This window comes from Mustela erminea, chromosome 3 (assembly GCF_009829155.1).
Source record: "Mustela erminea isolate mMusErm1 chromosome 3, mMusErm1.Pri, whole genome shotgun sequence".
NCBI lineage: Eukaryota > Metazoa > Chordata > Mammalia > Carnivora > Mustelidae > Mustela > Mustela erminea.
In genome coordinates this window covers 31,512,574-31,537,979 of record NC_045616.1, presented here as the reverse complement: position 1 = coordinate 31,537,979, position 25,406 = coordinate 31,512,574, and the positions used below count along the sequence as shown (strand labels likewise).

The 25,406-nt window shown below is 41.5% G+C and overlaps 1 protein-coding gene across 1 annotated transcript in view; it reads right to left on the bottom strand.

Moving 5' to 3' along the window:
- EPB41L4A (erythrocyte membrane protein band 4.1 like 4A) overlaps positions 1 to 25,406 on the bottom strand; it is a 255,162-nt gene that overhangs the window by 70,237 nt on the left and 159,519 nt on the right. The window contains exons 10-12 of the mRNA XM_032335554.1: positions 10,535 to 10,626; positions 9,162 to 9,239; positions 3,542 to 3,663 (exon numbers count right to left, since the gene is read on the bottom strand). Coding sequence (XP_032191445.1) covers positions 3,542 to 3,663; positions 9,162 to 9,239; positions 10,535 to 10,626 — 292 coding nt within the window. The remainder of the gene's footprint in view (positions 1 to 3,541; positions 3,664 to 9,161; positions 9,240 to 10,534; positions 10,627 to 25,406) is intronic.

Genomic DNA, 25,406 nt, shown 5'->3' with positions numbered 1-25,406 from the left:
TTATATTTATAGTCTTCAAAATTCCAAGTGGCTTAAACATCCAAGAACTAAAGACTGGTTGAATAAGTTATGTCATGTCTGTACATCTGTGTGGTGGAAAAGCATACAGATCATAAAATAGAGCTAAGAACATTTCAAAACTTATTAGAACATATCCATGATATATTATTAAATAAGAAAAGTGGATTGTAAAAGATTACGATATCGCTTTTGCAGAAAAGATATACAAAAAACTAGAAGGCTATATAATAAAGTGTTAAGTACTAGAAGAATGGAATTGAAGATGAAAGATTTTTTTTCTTCTGAGATGAAAGGTTCTAAGTTTCCTAACTTTTCTTAAAACAAGTGTGTATGTATGTATATATGTATTTTTATGTAAATTCTATACCTAACATGGGGCTTGAACGCAGGAACCTGAGATCAAGAGATGCACGCTCTACCAATTGAGCCAGCCAGCTTTTATGATAATAAATACATAATGTGCTGCACTTTTTTTTTTTTTAAAGTAAACTCCATGCCCAGTGTGGAGCCCAATGTGGGGCTTGAACTCACAACCCTGAGATCAAGACCCCAGCTGAAATCAAGAGTCAGAGACTTAACATACGGAGCCACCCCAGCACCCCATGATGTGCTGCATTTTAAAAAGATTTCCCAGATGCTGAGAGGATGTCCTTGAGAAACTTGGGTGGTACATTCACCACACCCTCATTCCCTATGGAAGAGAGACTCAACACAGACTCAACACAAGATGAGTGGGGAGTGGGGGGATATTTGGGTTCAATACCATCCTCCTGGGTTGTTCTCTGCATAAGAGAAAAACAAAAACATGGGTCCCTAGGGGGTGCCTGGGTGGCTCAGTGGGTTAAAGCCTCTGCCTTCGGCTCAGATCATGATCTCAGGGTCCTGGGGTCGAGCCTCGCATCAGGCTCTCTGCTCAGTGGAGAGCCTGTCCCCTCTCCACCCCTGTCTGCTTCTCCACCTACTTGTGATTTCGCTATCAAATAAATAAATAAATAATCTTTAAAAATTTTAAAACGAAACAAAACATGGGTACCTAGGTGGCACAGTGGGTTAAATGCTGACTCTTGATTTCAGCTCTGGTTATGATCTCAGGGTCCTGAGATGGAGCTCTGGGGTCAGGCTCTGGACTCAGCATGGAGTCAGCTTCAGACTCTCTCTCCCTCTCACTTTACCCCTCCTGCCTGTGCTCACTCTATCACTCTCTCAAATAAATAAATAAGTCTATTTTTAAAAAGAGAGAGAGAGAGAGAAACAAAATCATAAATTCCTGTTCCTAAATTAATCAGCTTCTGGAATTTGGGCATCCAAGGAGAGCCACACACCTATACATAAAGACAGTATTAGAGCAGTATTCTTCTTTTTAGAAGAAAAGGAGCTACCTGAGGTTTGTATAAAAAGAAACTGTGAATCCCCCATCTCGAATAGGATGAAATGTTGATTTGAAGATGGTCTGGATAATTTCATGAGGCATGGCAATTCAGACACAGCATAAGATCTGAAAGTTCGATTATTAATTACACCACATTTGATCCAAATGGGATTTAAGATTCATGTACAAAGATAAATACAAAAAATTTAAGATAAAGACATTAACTATTCAGGCTAGAATTTTCATCCTAAGCCACCTATTTATTATATAATCTTGGACAAATTATCTTTTTAAATCTTAGTTTCCTCACCAGCCAAACAGGGATAATGATAATACTCATGTGACAAAGTAACCAAGTGCAAATCACGTCTTATTTTTGCCACTGCAAAAGAATTTAATTTCTTCCCAGCTCAGTGAGAGGGAGGGACCTATAGTCAGATCTAATTTAACTTTGGAACAGTAAGTCAGGTGACATTCTCAGTCAGGAGCTACAGAGCAAAACACTTTTGTCACAGACTTGGCATAAGGATTAAATGAAACAATGGATGTCACAATGCTATGTCAATTGCCATGCAGTGTTCAGACAGAGATTACTGTTAGTAAAAATTCCACTCATTTCTCACAATATGGTAAAAACAAAAACCAGGAGAGCTAGGTTTTTATCCCAGTCCTGCCCACATCCTGCAGCCAGAATCACGCCTTCGTTATCTGTAAAATAAGAACATATTCTCTGCCTTGCCCTATCTCACAGGGTTATTGTGGGCTCAAGTGAGACAGTATATGAGGAAAGTCCAGGGGTGCCTGGGTGGCACAGTCAGTTAACTGTCTCTTGGTCTCAGCTCAGGTCATGACCTCAGGGTAGTGAGATCGAGCCCCACGTCAGTCCCCATGCTCAGCGTGGAATCTGCTATTCCCTCTTCCTCTAATCCACACCCCCTACTGCCATCCAGGGTGCGCATTCTCTCTTTCTCATAAATAAATAAAATCTTTTAAAAAGTCCATGGAATGTATTAGACAAGGGTGACCTAAAAGTAAATCAAACTCAGTAATGTGTAATGTCACTTTACAGTACAATTCTGTGAGTTCTAAACATTCAACATGGTTTAAAACTAATTAGGTGGTTCTATTACAGAAGTAGTCTTCATTTAAAACAAAATATCCAGGGGCGCTTGGGTTGCTCAGTGGGTTAAAGCCTCTGCCTTTGGCTCGGGTCATGGTCCTGAGGTCCTGGGATTGAGCCCCACATCGGGCTCTCTGCTCAGCAGGGAGCATGCTTCCCCCCACTCTCTGCCTGCCTCTCTGCCTACTTGTGATCTCTCTGTGTCACATAAATAAATAAAATCTTTAAAAAAAAATCCGAGTAACCCAGATGCCCATCAATAGTAGAATGGATAAAGAAATGATCATAACACAGAATACTCACAGCAAGAAAAATGAATGCACTTTAGTATACAGGGCATACAGCAGTGACAGAAGCAAAACAGAAACAATACACATCATGATTCATTCACATAACGTTACAGATAGGGAAAATAAACTTGTTTTTTCAGGGAAGGATACACGGTATTAAAATTATAACAAAAAATAAGGAAATAATTAAAAAGTCAGATGGGGATTGTCTCTGGCTGGGGAGGGAGACAGCAAAGGTATCATCAGCCCAATAGGAAGGACTTTGGGGCTGCAGGCTATATTAAATTTTCTGTGTGTATGTGCAAGTGTACATATATATTCATGTATGTATGTACACTGTGATCACTTTCCTGCCCATATATTTCATAACAAAAGACCAACAATTACAAAAAGTCCACTGAATTCCGTATAGATTAAGTTATGTCAATAGTGTTCCCTTTTTTTTTTTTTTGTTTAAAGAACGTTTGCTAAGAGTTTCAGTTCTAATCTCAGATACATCAAGCCACAAGATTACTCAGATGGGATTTTATTTAATCTCTTCAAAAAGAAAATATAGTCATCAAGCAGGTTGGTGATTCAGGCTACTGGTCTACTTATTAGTAATTTCTAATTGCTGGGACATTTTCAGGGCCACATGAAACATTCTACCATTAACAAAAGAAAACTACACGGCTATGCCCACCCGCACACATCTCACACCACCACCCTAAAAGGAAATGCAAAGTTACTTCAGTGACTTACCAGTTGGCTGTGTTTGTGCTATTCTCTTTGGGTACGTCTTGCTTCGACTTCTTGCCACATTCTGATCTGGCCGAGGAAGCTGAATAGAAAGATCTCGACTCATTTGCAGAGCTGTCCTGCCACTTGGAAATGCAACATTTTGGTTAGCACAGATAAAACCACACAGCCACAAAATTAAGCCCCGGCTCACTCAGAATATCTACAGTGTCTGGAGAGGGAAAAAAGGACAGACTCACGCAGGCCCCGAGTATATATACGTTTTCAACTGGTTCTCACTGCAATGTTAACCAAGGAATAATAGGAGAGTCTTATGTTAGATAGAAGGATGATCTTTCAGAGGGAGAAACGGAGAAATTTATTAAAGGAGTTAGGTTTAGACTTAAGCAGAATGATGAGCTATAAATAGGGGATGCTCATGGTCTTCTAGCTCTACAACTAAATAATAAATTACAGTGGGCTAAAGTAAACAACAGCAATGAATCTGAGTGAATCAGTACGTCTCTGGGTTGTACTTACACAGCAAGTTGTAAAGCATCCCTTCCCCCACAGGACCACTTGGTATGATTTTTACCCGAACCCTGCTGTGGCATAATCCACCATGTATTATGCTCTCCTCACTTGCACCAGATCAAGTGCCCAGGAAGATTCAGAGCTAGCCCAAAGCCCATGCAAAGTGCTGCTTCTCTAAAGAGTCAGAGGGAACAAGGAGGTGAGTTCTCCTTGGGAATGGACTAATCTTCAAGTAATCTTCCCGAGCAATTGTGCAATTCTGTTTGCTGGATTTCAGTGAACATTCATCTTACTGAAAAATTATTCCACAGCTGCTGAATTTGAGCCAATGAGTGATCCTGACTTTCAGGGGATAATATCATTCAGGTACAGGAAAAATACATTTCTGGATGTTTAGTTTGATTCATCACAAAAAGAACCACGTGGGGCGCCTGGGTGGCTCAGTGGTTTGGGCTGCTGCCTTCGGCTCGGGTCATGATCTCAGGGTCCTGGGATCGAGCCCCGCATCGGGCTCCCTGCTCCGCAGGAAGCCTGCTTCCCTCTCTCTCTCTCTCTCTCTCTCTCTGCCTGCCTCTCTGCCTACTTGTGATCTCTGTCTGTCAAATAAATAAATAAAATCTTTAAAAACAAAAAAAAAAAGAGCCACGTATGGGAGGAAAACAGACTTTTAATGGCTCAAATCTTATTCTTCCTACATTTACAGGATAATTATTAGTGACTCTCTCCCCAAAAGAAAGGAGACTCAGAAAGCAAAATTCACCTCCTATGTGCTTCTGTGAAAGTCTCCCCTAGTGACTACCCCAATTACCTTTACTAGAAATAAAAAGATGCTTGAAATACTCATAAAAGGGACTCCTCATCAGGCTAATTGGGGACACCACTTGGTATGAGCTACCACGGGAATTTAGATGGCAGGTTCTATCTGTGAATGTGCTTTGTGTTCAGTAGTTTACAGAAACCAGGCAGAAGGGAGAGGAGAAAACCTATGACAGATTTTCTTTCACTAAAAAAAAATTTTTTTTTAAAGGTAGCCCATAAGGTAACACAAGTAGCAACATCTCTCTCCTGAAAAGCTAAAAAAAAAAAAAAATATGAAAGAAAGAAATCCACATAAAGAGCAGAATTCCATTATTATAAATGGTTTGAGGTATAAAGATAAGAGCCACTTACAACAGACTTTCTCTGTTATCAGAAAGACTTGGGTACTGTGTACCTCACTGCAGAGAGGAAGAAATATTTGTCCTAAAAATATAAACCAATATGTGGGCCACGGTGGCATTTTATAATGAGATTTTACTTTATCATTCAATTTTTCCTCATGGTTTCTCTCTCAGGAAAAGAGGAGAAATAAGAAAATCCTATTACAAGATTAATAAAACTGTGGTCCAGAAACATAAACTGATCTGCCCCAGCCTGTACAGGGCTCCAGACCACAGTCAGCCTTCTGACCTCCAGACGGCTGTCACCCAGCCTGGTGGCACAGAAGAAAGGGCAGAACACGGAGCCGTCTGGTTTGAGGTGACAAGGCCCGCTTAAATCACAGCTCTGTTACCACTGTGTGGTCTTCAACAGATTCTTTTAAAAATCTCTTGGAGCCTAATTTTCCTCATTGAAAATATATTTCTACTTAGCAGTCTCTTTCTGAGCAGAAATATTCGTGGACAGTATTCTTACTATTTTCTTGTAGCAAAAAATATGGGATGAAAATAGAGATTTACAATGTAAAGTGTGAGAGTTCCTATACCTGTCTAGTGGCTCTCCGTAGTGACAGGAAATAGTTTTGCTTCCCCCATAACCACCCACTTCCCTGCCTCCTTCCATGTTGGCCCACACACTCTGCTGGGGAGGGCAAAACTGGCAATCAGTGGGGTAAGGGAGAGGGAACAAGTGTAAAGACATCTGGGCTCAAATCCCAGCTTTGCCACTTATTAGTTCACGGTCTTCCGTTCAGTTACTTTATTTTGGGGGGGTGCTCAAATTTCTCATCTGTATAAATTAGGATATGACACCTCCCTTGGCAGGTCATTGAACAGATTAAATAAAGTAACACATTTAAAGCACCTGACACAAAAGAGGTCCTCGTGAGAGCATGGTCTCCCCCACACTTAAAGAAATGTGGGAAGTTCATGTGATTTCAGTCCTATAAGAAGGTCAGCTGGGTCCCCAGGGGATTTCTAAAGCCTAATTCTCATTTCTGAAGTATAAATTCTATACACCTCATTCCTTCATTCTAACCAGGAGTCACCTACGAACTTAACAGGTGAAGGCAAAGTCAGTTTTTGAGGGGCTCAAAGAAAGAGCTCTCAGTGCATAACAAAATATTTAATCAGAACCTATTTCAAATTATTCCTATCTGATAATAAAACAACAACAAAAGAATTAGATTTCTGATTTCAGCTCAGTTTACCCACAAACCTTGAATTTTTGAAAGGACTGGCAGTCACAGATCACTAAAAACATTGAATTTTTTCCCTCTTAATAATTCCTATTTCTAAAGGATGTTGGAATCTTCTTGGTATTCTGTAAGCCCCAAGATGCAGGAAAGAGTATAAAGAGTAGAACTCGGGTCTTCCTCCATCACGCACGCACCACTATAAACACAGACACAATTATACTCACAGAACACGCAGACACCCACATTCACACACCACAATCACTTGTCATGCTGTTCTTTATCCCCCATGCTCTGAAGGCCTGCTGGGTAGAGGAGGGGGCTGCCCATGTTTCCAGAACTCTGCTTTTATTCCACGGTTTCTCCAGAGTGTTTCAAGAAAGGAGTAACCATATGATGTTTGTTAAAGGCTGGTTGCTTTTCCTCTTTAGACAATTAACGGTCCACGGGCTGGCGACCACCCAGCAGTCAAGAAACCCCCCTCTGTGTGAGCCTAGCTCTGGGCAGTGGGGCTGAAACATCTTTCTTCAGGGATGGTGTAATGTTAATGCTTCCTACACAGACACGGAGATTTGGGTTTCATTAAGACTTACTGGGGAGTTAATACCATCCACAAAATTAGAACAGATTTAGCAGAGCTTCCAATTCTGCAAAGGTTACCTTTAATTACTTTCTCGGAAGAAATGATATTTAATATGCAAAATCCAATAACCTGCTAATAATAATTCCCAGTAGCCACAACATTTGCATTTCAATAAATTTGAGAAATCAGGTATGGGTAAATTTGTGGAAACCAACTACAGCATATGTTAAACAGCATAATTACAATTTTAATAGCATGAACACTGACAGATGCCTTTTCACTAGCTTCATTTCAGTGACAGGGAGATAGATTTACACATTCTCCTGATAACCCCAAAAATGTTTTATGCCCCAACTGGAAAAACAGCCCAAATACTATCAGCTCTTCTCAGTATAAAAGTAAATATTCTTTCCTTAAATTCCTGATTAATTACAGCACTAACTAGGGAAGAACCTTAATGACCCGAAGGTTAAATTTTTAAGTATCGATGAACAGTTTCATACAAATACCAAGAACATCTATAATACAATAATAAAGTTCTTTTTTAAAGTATTTATTTATTTATTTATTTGACAGACACAAGTAGGCAGAGAAGCAGGCAGAGAGAGGGGGGAAGCAGGCTCCCCACTGAGCAGAGAGCCCGATGTGGGGCTCGATCCCAGGACCCTGAGATCATGACCTGAGCTGAAGGTAGATGCTCAACCCACTGAGCCGCTCAGGTGCCCCAATAATAGTTAAGTTTTAAGTCATCAAATGAGCAAGTACCGAAGTGAATAATATGTGACCATTAATGCACTAAGCATTTATTATTAATCTCTCTTTTATTGACTATCTCTTATTTCAAATTCAGGACCAAAAAAAGTGGGTTTAAAAAAGAGGAGTTAAAGTTTGGCATATCACTGTCCTACCAACACCTGACTTGGCTTTATTTTTTAAGTCTCCAAGGTAAGCATTTCATTTAGTGATGTCTCCAGTGGAAGTGACAGAACAGTGTCCTACTTCTTGAGTGGCACTCCTACACCCTACCTGAGTTTTACAGGGCCCGGGACCTACTTTTCATTCCCTGAATAATGCTGTAGCTTTATTTATACCGAAGTGGTTAGACCAGATTCTTTCTATCTCTGGGCACCTAATACCTTGGCTTGCAAGGCCTCTAAAAGATTGAATTGAAACACAACAAGTTCTTTTTTACAACATCAAAGGTTCCCATTTTTAATGCTGGTATTAGACTCAATCAGCCTTTTCCTGCAACATGTTCACGTTTGCCTAATGGCCAAAGGCAAGGCCTTTTAAGTTAGACTGCCAAGAAGGGGACCACCCCCCATTTCCTTCTTCCTGGCTGGGTTACCTTGAGGAGTGACTCAACATCTCTGAATCTTAGTTTCCTCACCTATTAAGGAGGATAACGTTAAGAAGACTGCAATGATTCAATGAAGCAATAAATGAAAAACATTTACCACCATACATGGCACTTAGTAACTGCTCAGTCAAGTTTAGATATAATTACAGCATTACTACATGTAGGCTTTAAGCAGCAGGAAACATGATTTGATCCACAATATAAAGTATACATTGTGTTACAACAGGGGATCAAGTCAATGTTCGAAGAACACCATTCAGCTCCAATTCAGAATATCTACTTTGTTTCATAATCAAAACATAATTAGAAACGAAGTAATAATTGTATCGAAATGTATGTCTGAAGATAATAAACTTTACCACATTCTAAAAGCCCTAACTTAAACCTGAAAGGCTGTTTTTGTCAAATTTTTTTGTTTTCTAGACATAGGGCAGACAGAGAGAGACAGGAGAGTGGGGAAGGGGCAGAGGGAGAGGGAGAAACAGAATCCCAAGCAGGTTCCACACCCAGCGTGGAGCCCAAAGAGGGGCTCAATCTCATGACCCTGAGATCATGACCCGAGCCAAAATCAAGTTAGGATGCCTAAGTGACGCACCAACCAGGTGCCCCTGTCAAGAAAGTTTTAATAAACTGTTACACTTGAAATTCATGAGCACTGTAGAAAAAGAAAAAAGATTTAAGTCATAAACTTTAATGTGCATGTATGTGGACAACTGAACTCAATATTTATTTATTCATACACACACACCCTTCCCCAAGGAAAAATGCCATTTACCTATACCGGTGCTTATAACTCATGGATCCAAACTTGCTGAGTTTTCTTGACAATGAATTTGATTCATTTTCTGGCATTCTAATAAATTTTTAAAAGAAAATTATATAAGAATTCATAAATATAGGTATTTATACAACACTTCAGCAAAAGCTATGGAGAAAACATAGTGCAACACTTTTTCACAGCTCGTCGAAATATTTTATTTATTCTACATGTTGACAGGAAATAATAATCAGTTATTTTAAGCTAATATTTGAAATACAACCATTCTCTAGGATTTTACATAGGTCAACTTAATTTCTCTAGCTAAGAATTTTGTCACTATGTTGATTTACCCATGCCATGGTTTTTCATGGTAAATCTGATACAGTGTTTCACTTTTCCTTTTATTTCGGGACTTCCCATCCCAGGGTACCTTTAACAGACACCTTCCATGTGGCGCTCATTGGCCCAGACCCCACTGGCTTAGAGGTGATGTCTCAGACCTGCTGGGCCACATCCTTCACCTAATATAAACTCTATAAAGGATACTGGTCACTGTATAAGAATACTTCTTCAATGTCATACTATTTGGGAGAAGTGGTCCATGCATACCAAATAGAAATTAGGGGAAGAATGAATCTAGCTTGAAATTTAAAAGCAAAAAATAAAGCATTAATATATTACCTGATGGGATGTGGTTTTATCTTTACACCATAAGGATTGAAACAGAAGTATTGCCACAATCCAATGGTCTACTCTTTACCCTCATCTTACTTGACCTCCAAGGAGCATGCGACACAGTTGCCAATTTCTTTTTCACCAGGACATTTTCCTCCCTAGTTCCCATTTTCCCATACACACTCCTGGTTACTCCTCTTTACACCCCCTCGTTGGCTCTCACTGCCCTCTGAATGCTGGGAGGATCCTTGGCTATCCACTTCTCTTTCCTCACTTTTGCCACAGATGACTTCACCCAGTCCCTTTGCCTTAATTACCTAGTAATTACCAAGACAAGCCTTGGTTTTCCCAAGAGGCCTATACACCCAACTGCCTACTCCACACCTCTACTTAGATGGCTAAGAGGCATTTCAAATTTAGTATCGCCACAGAACATTTAATTTCCATTACCAAAGCTGCACTCTTTATATATAAACATCCTTGACCTTTTCTTGTAGTAGGAGAGAAGAAGGTATCTGTGATATGTGTGTGTGTGTGTGTGTGTGTACACGAATTAATATGATCCAAAAAATTAGGTGATTAGGTGGCTGAAAAAAATTAATAGAGGAGAAACACTTCTAAATTTCTACAGTGGACAGAAAAGAACTCTTGTTATAAAAACAAATCAATTTTCATTTATTAAAACAATGCATAAAACTTTCGTATTAACATACCTAAAAAATGTATGATGTTCTACACTACACTTCCAAAGATGCTTGCAAGCTGTCTTACTTCGAGCTTCAAAAAAGAATGAGGTTTCATTGCACTGAGAGAAAAGAGAGAGAGAAATATAAATTACTGACCATAATGTTCTTTGTGTGACAGCCACCTTCTAGTTACCAAAAATTCGAGTAAGCAGAGAGACAATATTATTAACACATAAAACAAAAACCAATTATCCCCTGGTAACGATTTTTGGCATGTTGCCTTAAAACCACCTTTACTAATTAAAATTACGAAATGTAAGTTCCATGTAAATCTTAGTGGCATCACCTTTGTCACCACACAACCATGGATGATCAGGGGCATGGCATGGAAGGACTGTAAACATTTCCATCATAAATGGGCACCCAAACAGGACACCACCAATAAAAAGGAAATGCTCATAAATCCAGTTCTTAGCTGGATTATTTTTTTTAAAGATTTTATTTATTTATTTGTCAGACAGAGATCGTAAGTAGGCAGAGAGGCAGGCAGAAAGAGAAAGGAGCAGGCTCCCCGCGGAGCAGAGAGCCCGATGCGGGGCTCAATCCCAGGACCCTGGGACCATGACCTGAGCTGAAGGCAGAGGCTTTAACCCACTGAGCTACCCAGGTGCCCCTTTGCTGGATTATTTTTAAGGACTATACAGGCCCCATTTAAATTGATACATAAAGAATCTCAAGAGGGGCCCCTCTGAGGAGTGACCACCATAGCAGTATCATCTAAGCATGTCCAAATCATGTCTCAGAGCTTCTGCATTCTGCACCCAGTTACTGGGAGAATTAAATGACATGACCAAATTAATAAATAAATAAATAAATAAAAGAAGAAAAATACATGCTATGACAGATGTAAAGTACACAACAGGTATAATTAAATTTCAACTATTATTTTAATTCCATGGTTACTTACCTACATTTAATAGATAAGAAGTCATTCTAATTGGGCAGAAGATACTCTTTATTTTTTTAAGTGACTGAATAGCAAACCAAGCAAAATATAATAGAAGTACTAAATAATAAACCACAAGTCCTGTGAAGATGTGTTACTGGTTTTTATCTAAGACAATATGAGCAAACTCAAGTCTCAAAGGCAGAAATGTCCCTGGAATGAGGTTTCTATGGATGTCTAAACACAAAACTGGCAAGGCAGAGGAGTCACTGAAAGGATCCTCCCCACCTTTTAATAAGGACAGAATATTTATATGCATGAAATTTCTTCCAAGTCCATCTGGAATGAGGCTGCCCAGTTTAGAGGTTTATTTGTAAGATGAAAGCATATGAGGACAATGGAGCCAATCTATGCGTGTTACAGCAAGGCCGCCTGTAACTCCAAAACCTTGTGAAGTGGAGCAAAGAACATTAGACAATTCCCAGGTTTCTGTCTTGGGAATGCTACCTAATAAAAGATAGCAAGTGGAAGAAGTTGGGGATTTGGACAGCAAGGCAATGGATAGCACATTCAGGAGATTTGGATTTTGAAGTGCCCATGGAATGGGGAACTAAAGACCCCAAGGGGGCCAGGAAACATGCAGACACTGGGGTGAAGGGACAGGCCATTCCTGCTGACACGGATGATTTCACCCGAGAGCAAAAAGAGACTGTTTAGGGAGACAGAATGAAGTGCGTGAAGATAAAATCACAGCCAGGATGCTTGTGAGGATGCAGGGAGAAGGGTCAGAAGGGACCGGGAGGCAATGATGTCAAAGAGGCTGGGAAAAGAGCACAAGTCTCAAGTGACCTGGAAAGGTCAAACGGGGTTTCAAAGGAGGTGACTGCCTTTCACGGTAAGAAATCTTCAGTGACTTTCATGAAAGGGGTAGGAATTACAAAATTAGAGATAAGGGAGAAAAGTTAATGAATTCAGAAAAGGTTTTCCTCAAAAGCAAAAGAAATGGGGGAAGAGGGAACACAGGAAATCACAGAAGATCTCTGGGGTGAGGGTGGGAAAGCAAGCATCCCACCAGGAGATGGGAATGCTTAGAGTGGAGGGGTTTTTCCCTTTTACTTTTGTTCTTTTAATATATAGTATATATACATGGTACAAATGCCACAAGTTACCAAAATGGACACACACTGATAACTAAAATCTCTCTCCCACCACTGTTCCTAATCCTCTTCCCCAGAGGCAACCACTATTAGAGTTTCTTAGAGAATAGGTTCATGTTTTTAAGGTCACTGGATTACCTAAAAATATGATGCACAGGTCATTTTCCTTTAAAAAATTTGCTTGTGATTACATTGTATCCCGATAAATGATTAAGATAAAGCGTTTTTAAGGACCGGCTGTCCCCTCCACGCTGCCACCACCCACCTCAGTATCTGCATCCCACCTTCCTGTCCCTTCCAGCAACTAAAGCACCACGTGGGCCAGGACCTACTTATTATTATGACCGACAAGAAGTGGTAGCCAGGAAGGACTACTCTGTGACACTGAGACTTGAACTAAAATTTTAGCAAGAGCATCCACAAATAAGGTGGCATTTGCATACCCAAAAACAAATTTTCAAAAAGTTATTTAATTACATATTTCTACATATGTAGAAATTTATATTACATATTTCTACATATGTAATTAAATAACATTTATCCACGTTTCTAAAAATGGAGGAGAAACAAAAAGCATTCAAATCTTAAAAATAAAGTATATCCTCTCAAACTTTTCTTGGGTTGTTTTTCATTTTACTCTTGACATAAACATCTATATTCTTTTTCTTTTCAAATAGAGCCCCAGCCACAGGATATTATATATATGTATTTTTTTTTAACCACCATTACTTTATGAAAGGAGAAAAGGTATTCAAGATCCAACCAGAATTGGGTTTTCTCCAGTTTCCTTGGGTACAAATATATTAAAGGAACAAAAGAGGTTCCCACAGGCCTTCTAATTACTTCTGCCATGTGCAAATGACAAGTATGAACGCATTCTCCATTAATACAGGGCTGTAACACCAGCTGCCTGGTTTTTATCCCACTCTTAGCAGGATAATCCAAATACTTAAAGGAGGGTTAACTTAAGGAGAAAAGAAACCAGGAATTCTGAGTAAATTCCATACATTTTTGCCACTGACAGTAACCACTGGCATGAATGAGTCTGATACGGCATCACAAAGGTCTCTCTCTCCTACTAAACCTTTTCCAAACAGACACAGACAATTAGCACCTTTCCATTCATTCTTACAAAGGTGAGTAGATACAACTCCAGAGGTACATTCCAACCTGCCGCCAAGATACTTTATCCAAGCACCCACTGCTTACTCTTGGCAAAAGCACTCAAACACCTTTATAACTTTTGTCATTTCATGCCAGAAAAAAAAGCTATGTTCTCTGACTCTCTTTCTCTCTTTCTCTCTCTCTCTCTCTCTTTTTTTTTTTTTTTTTAAAGTAGGCTCTATACAACAGTGTAGAGTACAACGCGGGCCTTGGACTCACAACCCTGAGATCACCACCTAAGCTCAGATTAAGAGTCAGACAACTAAGCCACACAGGTTTTTTGATACAGGTTTTTATAATATTTTTATTTTATAAACTGAGAATTTAAATCATCTGTAACTTGGATACTGTGGGGGGGTTTCACTGCACCTTGGAGCCCTAGGTAAACTTGGCTCAAACTCCCAGTTCTATCACTTATGAGAATTCAGGACCTGTATCATATCAATGAATTCCCAACCTAACTCCCTTGGATCTCTTGGTTTAAACCTTTTCCCATCTTTGTTGGCTGTTTGTCTTTGCAAGCTTCAGGAAATAAATCTATTTCAGCCTGGCTTCTCTGAAGTGTATTGAGATCACTGGCAGGGTCCTGGAGGGGCTCACATCCACTATGAGCTCCAAAATGCACTCACCCTGGGCCCAGTTGATTCTCAACTGCTTCTCCCATGCCTGACCCTTGTTGCCACAGCCAGGCCATGCTCTACTGGTTCCTCTGTTGCTATCTTGGGAAGCAACCACAAACAGACAGTCCTCCTTCCCCAGGTTCCCTAGAATTACGGGCTAAACATCTTCTCAATCCTACTATATGACCCACCTCCAAGGTCACAGAAGTAACCTCAGGCACACTGCACCAGGAAATATTTTTAAAAGATTAGTACTTCTAATAATATTAAGATGCAGTCATTACATAAAAACTGGACAGGCCCATAGCAGAGAGGTTTCTGATCACCAGTGATCACAGAGGGAGAGGAGAGAATAAAAGAGAGTGAAGATTAGAAGTTGAAAGTATGGGGGAAGCGCTCAGGTCATGATCTCTAGGTCCTGGTATCGAGCCCTAAGTTGGATTCCCTGCTCAGCAGGGAGTCTGCTTCTCCCTCTCCCTCTACCCCCTGCTCGTGCTCTCTCTCTCTCTCTCTCTCCAATGAATAAATAAAATCTTAAAAAAAAAAATAAGTCTAAAGTATGGTGGGTTTGTTTGTTTTTTAACGCGTACTCTTAACAAGATTTGTAGCTACCTGGAAATTTTTTTAAAAGATTTTATTTATTTATTTGACAGAAATCACAAGTAGAGAGGCAGGCAGAGAGACAGGGGGAAGCAGGCTCCCTGCTGAGCAGAGAGCCCGATGTGGGGCTCAATCCCAGGACCCTGAGATCAAGACCGGAGCTGAAGGCAGAGGTTTAACCCATTGAGCCACCCAGGCGCCCCATACCTGGCAATTGTTAACTGACCTTAGGCACTAGGGAAAGAAACAAAATCTGAATTCAGAGGGTTGATAGCCAACGACTGAAATAATTTAACTACTAATCAAGCAAAGGCAGGCAAGGGCTGGAACTGAAAATTGTGCTTTGAAAAATTATCATTATAAATGGTGAGACAGAATAACTAGGGCCTTAAAAGCTGAACTTTGAGAGAAAGTGAGCACAATGTCTGTGTTAGTGACTGTCCCTGTGTTTGCCACTGCTCTCTCTTCTAGGCATCCTGAGTTCAGTAAAATTCACTGTGAGCCCTGTCACAAAACAAACAACCTTCTTTTTTTTTTTTTTTTTTTTAAAGATTTTATTTATTTATTTGAGACAGAAATCACAAGTAGACAGAGAGGGAGGCAGAGAGAGAGGGGAAGCAGGCTCCCCGCTGAGCAGAGAGCCCGATGCGGGGCTCGATCCCATGACCCTGGGATCATGACCTGAGCTGAAGGCAGAGGCTCTAACCCACTGAGCCACCCAGGCGCCCCAACAAACAACCTTCTTATCTGGGAAGGGCACAGAGTAAAATATCACCTCATTCTTTCAGGCTTTTTCTTTTCTTTTTATATTTATTTAAGTAATCTCTATACCCAATGTGGGGCTTGAACTCAGAACCCCGAGATCAAGGGTCACATGCTCTTCCAGCTGAGACAGCCAGGCGCCCCAAGCTTTATCTTTACATAGTGCTCCCTAAAGAGTCTTTCTTAACGGTGTTCATGTCCTATAATATTGGCATCAGAGAGTGCTATAGTCAAACAAACTGGGCAGCATGGGATTTAACACTCAGATCTGCGCATTCCTTCGGATGTACTCTGGCAGTCCGTCTCCAAAAGTTGGTAAAGTAAGGTGCTTGTATTTGCCTGATCTATATGAGCAAAGCACTTCCTTTCAAGGAAGGACTCTTTAGTACTCTGGATTAGAAACTTTCACATGACACATACACCCCCCCCCACACACACACACACACAGTTACTTCTCAAAAATTCCTTTTGAAATGCGTGTGATATGGTTTGAATTAAAAATCACTGTGCATTTCAGTGGAGCAACTGGAGAATCAAATTAATTTCCATTCTTGCATATACATTTTATAATAAAAGAACAAAAACAGCAAAAATATTCCAGTACTTTTTTGTCCGCTGTGGGGGTGATATTCCAAAGCATTTACTAAATGTGAAAAACCTTTTTACCTCTTTTACAGCTGAACAGATTGATTGCTTGACGGGCAACTGCATGTAATTCTTTCTAGCCCCCAGAAACCTAAATTATAGCACTGGAAAGGATGTGTTAGATTGTGTTGCTTCTCCTCTTTCCTTTTCCTCCCAAAAATTCAGAAAGAGAAAACATGAGCCAAAACATTAGAGAATATTTGTATCATGTTTCAGTAAACTTTGAAAACTGCTACGTTGAGCTTATCCTGCTTCCTACCAGAGAAAATGCACGGATGCAAACCCAGGCATCCAGATGGTTGGCTTTTGGTTTTGATTTACTCTATTTTTTCCTCACCTTCTCCTTAGACAAACCATAGCGTTTACTAACATACTGGCATTTCTCTCTTCTACTTGCAGATTTACTTTTTAAATTTTATTTTAATTCAGTTAATTAACATATAGAGTATTATTAGTTTCAGGGGTAGAATTTAGTGAATCATCAGTTGCATAGAACATTACATCAAGGGCCCTCCTTAAAGCCCATCACCCAATTATTCCATCTCCCCTCACCTCCCTTCCAGCAAACCTCAGATTGTTTCCTAGAGTTAAGAGCCTCTTATGGTCTGTCTCCCTCTCTGATTTTGTCTTGCTTTATTTTCCCTCCCTTTCCCTATGCTCCTCTGTTATGTTTCTTAAATTCCATAAGAGTGAAATCATACGATAATTGTCTTTTACAGATTTATTTTTTTAGAGATAATCGTTATTCCCTGTTTATAACTTTACAGATTTAAATTACAAATGTTATTTAAGCTTCTCAAAATGAAGGCATCTCTGGTAAGATCTACTGATACTCAATTTAAAAATGTCTTATAGCAGAATTTTAAAAATTTTTCCAAATATGTGGCCCATGTGTTTTAATTATAGAAAAAGGCAGCAAACGTACCAGCAAGTGAAGCAGAGGAAAACTCATGGCCCTGGGAGACCTGTGCTCCCCTTCCTGCCTTGGCAAAAGCTACTCACCAGCAGAGATGGGTCCAGAACAAGGTGCTCCCTGAGCCCTTCCTGTGTAAAGCCTCAGTAGCTCTGGGTGGCAGGAGGCCAACACAATTCCGATTCAGAGACATAAATCAGGAGCCTATTTTAAGTCCAACTTCAGACTAGGTGCTTTCAACCTCACAACAACCCTGTAAGGGAGATTTTATCATTCTCACTTTATAGATAAAGAAATGCGGGGTAAATGTTGCTCAGTCAATTGTGCAAAGTTAGAGAAAGTGGGAGGCCTGGACCTAAACCATGCTATCCGACCCCATGGCTAGCGATCCATCTCCGAGCCTGAGAGATGCCAAGCCAAGCTGTTGTGTGGCATGCGTGTTCTCCCCCACGCACTCAGGAATGCGTGGGGGAGAATATGTCTGTAGTTCCCAGTGCGCTCATATGTGGAGATGGGCATGTGAAATGGCACCAAAACTTGAGCTGGAGAAGGGGATTACACTCTTACACTCTGACCACGCAACCCCATGCCTGGGAATTTACCCCGAAGATGCTCCTTCCACAACAGAAAAATACATAGGCACAACGTCACTGGAGGAAAATTTATAATTGCAAACTACTGAAAACTCCCCTAAACTGTCTAAGCAGAAGAGGGTGGTTGAGTAAACTACGGGACACATTCAAAGGAGTCCTATGTAGATGCACAAAAGAACCAGAAAGCTCTCGATGGACTGATGGAGAATTCGAGGAGGTGTTACTAGGTGAAAAGAAAGCTGAGTATAAAGACTTATCACGGTGTGCTACTTTGAGGGGAGAAAGAAGGAAAAGGTCTCAAATGTGCTTATCTGTGCAAACAAAGTCGAGAAGGATGAAGCATAAAACATTAAAGTTGGTTACCTACAAGGAAGGGTAGGGAAAGAGGACTGAGAGGATATGGGAAGTAGTGATCCTTCTCTGTGCCTTTTTATACAGCCTGGACCTTTGCACATTAATCTTCTACATCTTCAAAAAAAATAATAAAATAAGTAAGAATATGAAAGGGATCTAAAGCTGAAACAATAAACCTAACCAGATCACAAATGAATGCCAAACCTCAGGAGTAAGGAAAGCAGGAAGGAAGGGCCAACCCAAGTACATTCTGGACAAGGTATTTGACCATAAGCCATCAGTCTTGGCAAGATGGTATACGTGAATGAAAGAACTGCAACTAACTGTCAGCTTTAGTGATTTAGACAAAGCAATTCTGAAACTATCTGAGATAAATTTTAGAACTGAGCAAACAAGTGAATGTGTTCTTGTTGTTGGGAGCCAATGTTGTCTGGACATACAAAAACGAAATGAGGGAAGGCCAGAAAGAATGCTATGGGGATGGATGGAAATTGGAGATGCTGTGTGAACTCATGGTTTCTACAGTGAGTATGAGCATATTCATATGCACACATATGTATATATGTATTTATATTTTTATATATGTATACATGCCCGTGTTTATTCCTTAGCTTTATCCATTGAAAAGGCCAAAAATCAAAGTCACTCCAGGATCAATGACCACACCTAACACCCAGATCTTGACCCTTCCCCTCTGAACAGAACCAGTACTCACCGGAGAAATGGCTGATAACAGGGCAGACATAGGATAGATGCAAAGTAGGTTCAAGATGCACCTGAAACACCAAATTGTACCAAAAAGGAAGAAAATGACCCCAGAGAGTGATAGGGTTAGGTCAAAAGGGCACAGGAGCCAGATTAAAGGAACTCCCTCTGACCACATCTAGGACAACTTGAGCACCAAAATAGCTAGGTACAGTAATCTCCGCCCCCCCCCCATGGTGGGGGAGATTAGTAATTTCATGCTGATAGGATAAATAAAAGAGAGAGAGAGTGTGACTCCCACTGACAGTGGAATGCCCAGGGCTGACTGATGAATGTGAGGGGTGTGGAAGACTAGAATATCAGCTTTTGACTAGCATCATAATAAAAGATCAGATCAGGCAAGAATCCTCAAGGAATGCTAAGCCTACAGTGAGATTTTGAAGAGGAGCAGGCTATCTGCATTGAATTAAAGTATCTCCCCATGGATTACCTATTATCTATAAAGAAGGAAAAAAAAAACCAGGAAAATGAAATCAACATCCTGACTAGGAGATCAAACTTTGACCACCAAGAGATACAGCTGCTCGTCCCATGCCTCCAGACGCGATGTCCTAAGAAGGGCACAACCACTGATGCAGCTTTCTGGCTCAGAACACAGATCCCAAGTCCAAGCACAAGAAAACAACAGACAAACATGTGACCAGAAGTCTTCTATTTTTAAAAAGTGGGGTAGAACTGTAGTCTTCCAAAATGTAGGGTGCCCAGGTGGCTCAGTTAGTTAAGTGTCCAATTCTTGATTTCAGCTCAGGTCATGATCTCAGGGTCGTAGGATTGAACCCCAGGGTCAGGCTCCATGCTGGGTGTGGAGCCTGCTTAAGATCCTCTCTCTTCCTCTCCCTCTACCCCTACCGACCCTGCCCTCGAGCACATGCACCTGCTCTCTCAAAAAAAAAAGTCGATGTCATAAAAAACAAAAATGCTACAAAAATGTTTCTGGTCAAAGAAGATTAACTGGATTTTATACCAGAGAGGAAAAATACTATAAAGGACATTATTAGGCTAACCACAAAACTGCAATGTAGAAAATAGAGGATAGAAGTATTATATCAATATAAACTTGTTAAGCTGATAATTGTACTGTGGGTCTATCACAGAGCATCCCTATTCTTAGGAAATACCCACTGAGTATTTAGAGATGTATAACACATGAAAACCCTCAAATCACTCAGAAAAAAATCGTGTGTGTGTGTGTGTGTGTGTGTTGTGTGTAGAGAGAGAGAGAAACAAAAAAGGAAAGGCAGTAAAACATTAACAGTGAGTGAATGGAAAATAGGTGAATGTCCATGACTAAGTTCTTTGCAATCTTTTAATTGTGGCCACTTTTTGTAAATTTGGAATTATTTCCATACAAAAAGAATATTTTTAAATCTATAGCTGCACTTCCAACGTGAAGAAACCGCTGGCTTACGCGAGTGAGACCTCTGGAGCTCGCTGATAAACACTGACAACTCCTGGCCTCCAGGACTTCCTGTGTCCTTTTCTCAAAGAGTTCGGCCAAATGCATCTAATTACTTGTAGCCAGACTTGCCAGGAACCTTTTGGGTTGACATCCTGTCACGCTGGGTAAGTTTAGGCTGAGGTTATTTTCATGATGTATTCTACATAAAAGTAATCACAGCCTCACTTCTTCCCTTCATTTATTCAACAAAAGTACATGCCAACCTCGGGTGGGGAAAAGGGAGCCGATCTTTCAGGCCTTAGGCCAGCCTCTGGGCCTCCTGCTGGGGACTGAACGCTTTCCCTGTTGATGAAACCAAGGTATCTGGGTATGATCCCAACCCCTCCGGAGTCTTCACAAAAACATTCCATCTGCTACCCATCGGAACATTTTTACCTCCTCAGTGCCTCCCAGATCTGCCCACTTCACTCCATCCTTGTGGGGGCTGCCCTCCCATCACCTCCCCTGATCAGCATGTCGGCCTCCATGCTTACCTCTTACCTCCTGTGTGCTCCACGCAGCAGCCGCTCTCCTCATAGCGGGTGAGGCTCAGGGCTGGAGGCATCCCCCAGGTCCTCCACCCGTGCTCAAGTCCCCCAGCCACCACACAGGTAAAAGAGGTCCCCTTCCACAACAGGCAAGACTGCACTGTGCACTGGGACCACCCACTGCCCTCAGGCCTTCTACCTCCACCACCAGCAGAGATGAGCAGAAGCAGAAAAGCAGCACGTACTCCCTTCAGACATCCACAGCCTCTCCACTTCATCTGCCTTGAATCCACTAGACCCCATCTTACTATGTCTCTTGATCTCTGTCACCCCGAAATGATACTCAGCAATTCCCCTAGTTTGTCCCCCCACTACCCCACCACCACCACCCAACTCCTGAAACCCTTCCTCCATGCTCTCTACAATTGTGGCTCTCATCTGTAAAATCCCTTTGCCCCCAAATTTGATCTCTTACACTGCCTTTGCCCTGGTGTGCCAAGAGAAGCCTGCTCTTCCTTGATGACACTGTCTTTACTGCAGCCCCCTGGAGCAGGAGCTCGGCTTCTTGTCCGCAGTGTCCTCATGTCACTGGGCCTGAAAGTGGAGAAGACTCCTGCTTGCTCCCCAAGGCCGCTTTTAGATCACTCTCTCTTCTTCCCCCTACAACTCCCAGCTTGGGTTCTCACTGGATTCCACCAGCCATATCTCTGGTGGCTGTCATCCTTGAAGTCTTCCCCTTCAAACACCAAAGCTACTGCAGTCAGGTCGCACACTCCAATACTACTCTTGTCTTAATTACTGGAAGTTTCAATATGTAAATAGAAACAATACCTCCAACACCCAGACACCTCGGTTCCCTGAACTTCCCAGTGCTGTTGTCCTCCTCCCTATCCCAACCACTCACTCCCGTGCTTGCCACCCCACAGCAGGGCTCTCAGCTTCAGTGCTATGTCCTGTCCGTAGACAACATGTTCTAAAATGTGCAGCAGCACTTTCAACCTCTACCCTCTGGATGCCAGCAGCCTCTTTGCCCCGTCTGACGCTGTGACGACCAAAACTGACCCCTGATGCTGCAGGGGTGGGGGATAGGAGACGAGAAACCCTGCCCCACAACTTCCCATTTATAATAGCTGAAGCTCCTCTGTGATCTCAGTGCCCAGCCCCCAAACTTCTGACCACCACCTTCTCTCTCCAGCTTACTGCCTCCAGTTCTCCATCACCAACAAGCATTCAACTTCTCCAACCAGGACCTCCTCCCACCAGACCCCATCCCTCTTTCACAGTTCTTGCTCTCTTCCTTACCAGGTCTCAATTCCATGACAAACCACTGGATTGGCTCACCTAATTCCCTGGCCCTTCTCGTTGTACTATTCTCTTCACAAAACCAACTCTCCACTTGCTTCATGTCTGCACCAGCACTGCTGAACGTGCGTGGAGAAAAGCAAACAAGGAGTGGGCTCATTTTAAATTTCAGGACCCTCTGTACTACCAAGTTATCATAGGATGACATCAGACCACATGTGCCTTGTCTACTTTCTCTCCAAAATTACTAAGCCTATCCTCTGCCTCCTTCAGGCACCCATTTCTTCCTCCCCAACTTTAGCCTCAGCTGATGACCTTGATACCTCGTTCCCTCAAAACAGAAAGGAGAACAATCATAAGCAAACCACCCACCAATCCTAATCCACATTCCCATGTTCCATCTTCCTGCCTGCTAACCAGAGATGAACTGTCCTGGCCACCCTCCCAAACCAACCCCTCTATTTATACACTAGCTGTCATCCCCTGTCATCCGCTCAAGGAGTATCATTTCAGCAAGTCTCTCCCCCCGACCACGTCACCAAGTGTGGTGGATCATTCTCACCAGAGTATATATGTGCTATTATTTCTCCCAACTTAAAAAACCAAACCTCTTGACATGCTTCCCCTAATAGCCACCATCCTACCTGTTCCTCTTTGTGTCAAAAGAGCTATCTGCATGCAGAAAAATGAAATTGGACCATTTCCTTACACCACACACAAAAATAGACTCAAAATGGATGAAGGACCTCAATGTGAGAAAGGACTCCATCAAAATCCTTGAGGAGAACACAGGCAGCAACCTCTTCGACCTCAACCGCAGCAACATCTTCCTAGGAACATCGCCAAAGGCAAGGGAAGCAAGGGCAAAAATTAACTATTGGGATTTTATCAAGATCAAAAGCTTTTGCACAGCAAAGGAAACAGTTAACAAAACCAAAAGACAACTGACAGAATGGGAGAAGATATTTGCAAACGACATATCAGATAAAGGGCTAGTGTCCAAAATCTATAAAGAACTTAGCAAACTCAACACCCAAAGAAAAAATAATCCAATCAAGAAATGGGCAGAGGACATGAACAGACATTTCTTCAAAGAAGACATCCAGATGGCCAACAGACACATGAAAAAGTGCTCCATATCACTTGGCATCAGGGAAATACAAATCAAAACCACAATGAGAGATCACCTCACACCAGTCAGAATGGCTAAAATCAACAAGTCAGGAAATGACAGATGCTGGCGAGGATGCGGAGAAAGGGGAACCCTCCTACACTGTTGGTGGGAATGCAAGCTAGTGCAACCTCTCTGGAAAACAACATGGAGGTTCCTCAAAATGTTGAAAATAGAACTGCCCTATGACCCAGCAATAGCACTACTGGGTATTTACCCTAAAGATACAAACGTGACCCAGCAATAGCACTACTGGGTATTTACCCTAAAGATACAAACGTAGTGATCTGAAGGGGCACGTGCACCCGAATGTTTATAGCAGCAATGTCCACAATAGCCAAATTATGGAAAGAACCTAGATGTCCATCAACAGATGAATGGATCAAGAAGATGTGGTATATATACACAACGGAATACTATGCAGCCATCAAAAGAAATGAAATCTTGTCATTTGTGACAACGTGGATGGAACTAGAGTGTATCATGCTTAGCGAATTAAGTCAAGCAGAGAAAGACAACTATCATATGATCTCCCTGATATGAGGGAGTGGTGATGCAACATGGGGGGTTAAGGGGGTAGGAGAAGAATAAATGAAACAAGATGGGACTAGGAGGGAGACAAACCATAAGTGACCCTTAATCTCACAAAACAAACTGAGGGTTGCTGGGGGGAGGGGGGTTGGGAGAAGGGGGTGGGATTATGGACACTGGGGAGGGTATGTGCTTTGGTGAGTGCTGTGAAGTATGTAAACCGGGCGATTCACAGACCTGTACCCCTGGGGATAAAAATATATGTTTATAAAAAATAAAAAATTTTTTTAAAAATTAAAAAAAAAAAAAACTATCTGCATTTACCCTCTCCAGTTCCACTCCTCTGGTTACCTCTTTTGCTTTTTTCTTAATTAATATGCATGGGGGAGGGTGTTCCCTAATAATGGACTTCGCTGAGGAGTTTCCATTTTCTTCTTCTTTCTTTAAAGATTTTAGTTGTTTGACTGAGAGAGAGAGAAAGAAAGAGGGAGTACACACAAGCAGCAGGAGTGGCAGGCAGAGGAAGAAGCAGACTCACCGCTGACCAAAGAGCCCAACACAGGACTCCTAGGATGCTGACCTGAGCCCAAGGCAGACACTTAACCCACTGAGCCACCCAGGCGAACCTCAGGGGGTTTTGTTGCATACGAGTACTATAGTAAAGAATACATGTCCCTTGTGTTTCTCCAGGTGCAGAGGCCTAAGAGTGACCTAATGAGATAAAGCTCACTCTTCAATCCACTGAAAATGGTCTCATTGGTGACCTCATACATTCCTAAACTCAGCAGTCAGTTCTCTTCTGATTTGACAAATCAGCATCATTTGACATAACATGTGATTTTTAGTTGGCAAAATGGGATACAATTAGTATTCATCCTACCTCGCTGGTTATTGCTTCTCAGCCTCGTTTTCTGGTTCTTCTTCTTCTTATCTGTATTCATTCTCCTAATGACCTCATATACTCATGGCTCTGAATACCAGGATATGTCAATGATTATCAGATCTCACTATCCTGCCCAGACTTCGATTCTAAACTCTGGACTCATAGAGCCCACTTCTTAAATGTCTCTACTTAGATGTCTAACAGATATCTCAAATGCAACATGTTAAACATGGGTCCCAAGATACTCCTCCCCAAACCTGCTCTACTCAAAGCCTTCCTCTCCCTACTAGACGGCAGCTCCATTCCTCTTGCCTTTCAGGCCAAACACCTTTAAGTCACAAGGACTCCTCTCTCTCATACCTCCCAACATCCATTAAACCATGTAGCTAAATCCAGAATCCAACAGTTTCTTAGCACTTGAAATGTTGCTACCCTGGTCTCAGCCACTATCCTCTCTTGTCGGGATTTTTAATTTTTATTTGTTGGCTTATTATTTTTTAAGATTTTAAGTAACCCCTATCCCCAACATGGGGCTCAAACTCACAACCTTGAGATCAAGAGTTGCCT